The sequence below is a fragment of the Hyposmocoma kahamanoa genome, unplaced genomic scaffold, assembly GCF_003589595.1.
Source record: "Hyposmocoma kahamanoa isolate Upper Pololo Valley unplaced genomic scaffold, ASM358959v1 76, whole genome shotgun sequence".
Lineage (NCBI taxonomy): Eukaryota > Metazoa > Arthropoda > Insecta > Lepidoptera > Cosmopterigidae > Hyposmocoma > Hyposmocoma kahamanoa.
In genome coordinates, this window is record NW_020653900.1 from 4523501 (window position 1) to 4529500 (window position 6000).

Below are 6000 nucleotides of genomic sequence, written 5' to 3' on the forward strand. Positions count from 1 at the left end.
GAGGCTATTTTCATTTGATGTAATCGTGTGGTATAATGGGCGAGAAAAATAAACGCTTAATCATCAACATAACAACAATCTATAATTGAACGTAGTTAAAGAAAAAGGATCCAATGCACATCCAGCCTCTTTCGAGATACGGCAGTTTGAAGTTTAAAAGTGTTTCTCACTCTTGTTTTATTTTCAAAACTTATAATGTTATGTAACTCCAGATATATATATTTATGTTTATATGTTGGATTTTTTGCTGATTTGGTTAACCGTTTGGTAAGGTTAAGTTTTTTGCTTAACTACATCCAATTGTGCCAGTGCTGACCTTTAAGGAGAGACCTGAGAGCTTAGCACATCAGGTCTAGTAAATAAAGTTAACATTAAATGACTTATTTTACTTGTCAAAGTAAACATAAGTGACTTTCGAATATTCCCAATCTACATAAAAGTAAAACAAAAGCAATTATTGCCTCTATATGCTGCATTTGAAAATTAGTAATAACAACTTTGTAAATGGCGTGATACCACCACGATCACACTCGGAGCTTTGTTATTCGTGATAGATGACTGGTAAATTACATGCTTGGTAAAATAAAACGATCAACTTGTCTATGTTTCTGTTTAATGATTTTATAATGACTTTTACCATTCGGATAGTAATATAATAATATATGTACGTACAGTCGAAATACTACAATAAAATGCAAAAATAATAATGTAAGATTCAAAATATGTAAAAATATTAATGAAACTATTTTACAGAAATACTCTATCACCGAATTTCTGACACAAAAAACCTCTTCAAAATTATCTAAATAATTACAACGCCATAATGTGTCGAATAGAAGAACTATAAAAAAAAGAAAAATAGTTTACGACGGTTATGTCTAGTAGCACTAATCAACACTAGATGACGCTGTACAGCATCTCAGTTAGCAGTTTTAAATTTGTTAATAAGATGGCGCTTTGCACCTTTGAACCTTTACTAGTACACAAACCTACTACTAGATGTCGCTTTATCCAATTTAGTTTGTAACTTAATAATCAGGCCACAAATTTTTGACGCCACTTAATAAAATCTTAAATAAAAATGTAATAATTAATCATATATTTTATTAATAATATTGGATTACACGTCGAATAGTAGCAGGAGAGCTCCTTGTGAAAGAGTTCATCCAGGGAAGTACTTTACCTATTTCTGCCGCCAAGCAGTAATATCAGCACTACTGTGTTCCGGTTTTGAAGGGTAAGGGTTCTGGTGAAATTACAGGCACGTGGGACTTATGTCTCAGGGTGACGGGCGCAGTGGTAGTGCCTCTCAGATGTTTGCGATTTAAAGATCTGAGTGGCACGGCAACAGTTATGGCCAGGCGTGTAGCTTACCATCAGGCGCACAACTTGTTCGTTCCGTCCCTTAATATTGTAAAAAAAGTGTTGTTGTCTAATTTTTTTACTAGTATTCATTGCTTTTTTCTTCATCAAATATCATCATTGTGAATTATGTCAAATCTGTTATTCTAACGTTGAATGTGTCGAAATAATAATATTTCTTTATCGTCTTACGACGCTATTCCACCAATTTGAATTCAAATATTTTTATTTTATTTAAAAAGCATTTATTTGCATAAGTATTTTATTCAAGACAAAACTTGAATGTCTTTAGTTATGCATACATCCAGCCAAGTATGCATTACTTTTTTACATAATTTAATGTTTATTACATTTAAGTACCTAGTACTTGTCATTATAATATAATACTATAACTATGAACTTAAATATAGCGCAAATTTTCGGGAAATATTTTTATTCAAAGTACTTATCATTTTTATTAAAGTTACAACCTATCTAAATAAATTATTACAAAGAATTTCCTTATGTTTTAACAGCAAACTATTGCTATAGATTTTAATCTTTTTTAAAACGAAAGCACCTGGTCTACTTCAAAATAAATAATTCGAAAATAGAATCGGGGCATCACAGTCCCTTAGCGCGCTAACATCTAGTACGTTAAAACGGAGGTCATCAAATAAAACGGCTGCAGATCGGTTACTGGAAAGCGTCCATCATGTCTGAGTTGCGGTCGTTTTTATACCGCTTCGGTTGGTCTTCATCTTCCATATAATCGCAAGGGGCGAATAACTGAAAAGAAGAGATTTTAAATATTTTTATTACAGTAATAGTGTGCCAGACAATTTAAACCGATTGCCTTGTCTCAAACTAGGGCATTTCCTGTACTATGAGTATCAGAGCAACGGAATTCATTCTGGGATTCCCAGAACACCCAAAACAAAGCCAATATAAAAAAGTTAATTTGCCAAATTGGTCCTATCGGGAATCGAACTCGGGACCTCTGCATCCAGCGCCCGCAGTGTATACCTTTAGGCCACCGACGTCGTCAAACTTCAAGGTCGTCAAACTTCGCCATGTTATAATAGCCAATTTGTCCAGTGGAGGTTTTTTGGGCCCTTTAAACAGCACACTAGTGCGAATGTTTTCAAACCTCAGCTTGAATTAAACTTTTTCCCATACTAATACGGTTAATTTTGCTTAGGTCAGGCTTTATTTAAGACTTTTTTTAGAAAAGGAATTAAAGTAATTTGAAAAATTTATATGCGTTCTATTTAGTTCTGGACTAAGTAAAATACCTATTGAATACAGCGATTTCCTTGTAAAATTTCGAGGTAAGTTTGTGTTTTTGTCTATCGTGGAAATTTTTAGGAATCGTGTTTTCACACGTTTTGTAATCAGTATATCGATGGATCCTATGTGTAAAGGACAAAGCGCAAAATCACAATTATGTAGGAGAGGCTTCCAAACTTTCGATCTGGTATATTTTCAAGATATCCTTGTATTTCGAGGTTTACTTGAATGTGTTTGATTTTGTTTTAACACTACCTTATAGATTATAATGAAATGAAGCATTTCCCACAAAAAAGTGAAAATTATCAAATTGTTAGGCTGTCCCTTATACTTAGGATCCATCGACAAATCCTCAATTTTACTTTATATTTTTTCCTAAGTGATTGATTCAACACTTTGACTGCTATGCGGAATCAACCAAAACTATTTGAGGTAGATTATATAGACTCTTAAAAATATATCATCAAACCTCCCATAATTCACTAGAGAAGTGACAAGGAAGTATAAATAAGTATTACTTTGTTATTTTTCTCTATCTAATACCTAGTATAAAATAATAATGAATTATTCTCGAGCATTAAGGCCAATTGCAAACCGGCGAACAGGAAGCCAGATAGGCCAGCCAAGATAGTTGACTTATAAATGTGCCTATATTTTATGCTTTTTAGAAGAGCAAGGGGGCTGGTGAAATTACAAGCACATGGAACTTACGTCAACTTAATTCTCAGGGTAACGGGTGCAGTGGCAGTGCCCCACAGATCTTTGCGGTTAAAAGATCTAAGTGGCATTGCAACTGTTATGAACAGGTGTCTTGCTTACCAGCAGGCACACGACTTGTTCATCCCGTTACTTATGATATCATAAAAAAAAAGTTACATTCATACATAAACAAGATATTATTGGACTATCAGTGGAGAATGTTTTGCAAGCCTAGTAAGATTGACGTATTAGACTAAGGACGCGTTCCCAGGATGTCGTGACGACAGACAGTGGTGCAGTTTAAAGTGTCGTGGCTTGTATATTTAAATGAAGTTGTTCACACATAGAATAGCACGATTAACTGTCGTTCACGACTTTTTTGACGTTACGACGACAGACTGTCGCGACAATGGGAACAGCTAGAACGACAGTCGGACGATAAATAAAACGTCGCGATAAAAATGTGACAAGGCGGCTGCCGTGAACCGATTGTTGTTTTTTTTTGTCATTACGATCTAGTGGGAATAGCTAGACACGACAGTTGTTCAACGATAAAATAAACGTACATGACACAGTCACGACAGATAGTCGTGACATAGGAACAGGCTAGATGCGACAGTCGTCCAATGATAAATAAAACTTTACGACATAACGGGAACGCGCCGCACAAAATGTTTGATACGGCATTTAGTGAGCTCAAGCAAGGGTTAAATAGTCAAATCCGAGCAACTGGGATGTAGGCGGACGCCGCGACATACTAACGGACGCTTCGGCACGTTCGCACGCTCGCGGTGTCGTAAGCGATGATCCTCATCAGTGTGCGCTGTCAGGCTTACGATCCTCTTCAATACTCTTTTCCAACATTCGCCGGTTTTGCGCAAACCCTTGTTTTATTTCGTCCAATCAAAATATAAAATAACCAGTTAGCGGATGGTAGTTACCCACACGGAGACTGCGTCGCTTTAATCCTAACAGCATCCTGAAAACGTTTGCGGCTAAACTCGATGCGCCAATGCTTCGTCATTTCGTCCAAGTTCTGGTGAGGTGATGGGGTAATCGGCGGTGCCTCGAGCGTAATAATAAATGTTTTTATGTTTTAATGTTTTACGTTTTGTCTCTGTGTTTACTAACAATAGTCATAAGTTTAAAAATGTCTGTATTTTACTAACAAGTGGGCTTTGGATGCTAAATAAATGATTTATTTATTATTATTATTATTAATGCAAGTATAAATTGGACTCAATAAACAATTTTATTCGTATCGTGCAATCCTTTATAGCCATTCCTTTGGTTTCATTTCTTTGGCAACTAAAAGCCTCGACCATGGAGCCTGTAAAGAACCCGAAACGCTGGTTTGTTTGAGATTTTAGACCCAAATAATTATAACTTTTATGTAAAAAACCGACCTCAAAGTTTGTGGAATCTATCGGCCAAGTTTTATTAAAATCGGATAATGGAAACTGGGTGGAATCGAAATCCAATAAACCAGATTCATCCCCTAATTTGACCTCTGCCACGAGTTTGCTATGATAGTTGTCGCAAGCGACCACATAAATTACTCCACAATTTTTGTGTGGCAAATTGTACGGCGCCCGTAGCACTACAAACATCTTACGCAGTCGCTAGCGATAACTGTCACTGTAATAGAGGCATAGAACCAATTTTAGAACAGTTTTCCAAATTACTCGTACCGGGAATCGAACCCCGGACCTCCTCATCTTGGGCTTCAGTGCAAACCGTTAGGCCGCCCAGGTCGTCGACTCGTGAGGTCAACAGGCAGTGGAGCCCCTTGTGCAAGAGTTCGTCCAGAGACGTAATGCCACCTTACCTTAAGTACTTCTATAGCCGAGCAGTGCTGTGAGCATTACTGCTTTCCGATTTTGAACGGTAAAAGTGCTGGTGAAATTACAGGTACACGGGCCTTATGTCATGTAGAGCTCTGAGTGGCACTGCAACTACCTGGTAATAAGCGACACACCTGTCCATACAGGTGCACGACTTGTTCGTTCAGTCACTTAGTATCATAAAAAAAAGAAAAGATTACAACTTACACTCTTAAGCCGCTGTCCTTCCAACAAATACTTGAGTTTCGTCAACTGACAAGGACTTAAGATCCTCTCTAGATTACCAGAGATATCTCCCTCCTCTCCGCTTCGTTTATGTGAATCTCTCTTGCCATTGGTCCAGCCACGGGAATACTGGAACGTCTGACATGTAACGGATGTCAGAGTGACAAATATGAGTAATATCGTTATGTTGGTCACCATTTTGGTTTTCTGAAACAATAGAATAAACAAAATTATTCACAAAATCGCTTTAAGAATTATTGTCCTTGAAAAACTTGAGGTCCGCTGGTTCGTCCCGTTCGAATCCGGCCGGATCGAAGGAATGTTTCTAAGTTCGATTTCGTTCGAGATCGAGTTTCGATCTTTGTATGAATAATTATAACAAACTGGTGGAATAATTTCACAAAAAATAATTGAATATCAATTCAATAAAAAAATTCAAGTATTATCCTCTAAAATTATATATTAATTATTATAAAATCTAAATCTGACTTTCAGAGTTAAGAGCACAATTTGCACATTTAAATAGCGAACGGCTACTATACTATAGAGTAGAATTCCCTGACACCAGACTTATTCTCTGAACGCTAACTTGGTCCTTTCC

General features: G+C 36.6%; 1 protein-coding gene across 1 annotated transcript; it reads right to left on the minus strand.

Moving 5' to 3' along the window:
* Nucleotides 1-1801: 1801 nt before the first annotated feature.
* Nucleotides 1802-5597, minus strand: LOC113232570 (pro-corazonin-like). The gene is made up of 2 exons (XM_026467339.1): nucleotides 5382-5597; nucleotides 1802-2130 (listed from the first exon to the last, which is right to left on the minus strand). The coding sequence occupies exons 1-2, from the start codon at nucleotides 5595-5597 to the stop codon at nucleotides 2038-2040; spliced, it is 309 nt and encodes a 102-aa protein (XP_026323124.1). The 3' UTR covers nucleotides 1802-2037.
* Nucleotides 5598-6000: the final 403 nt, after the last annotated feature.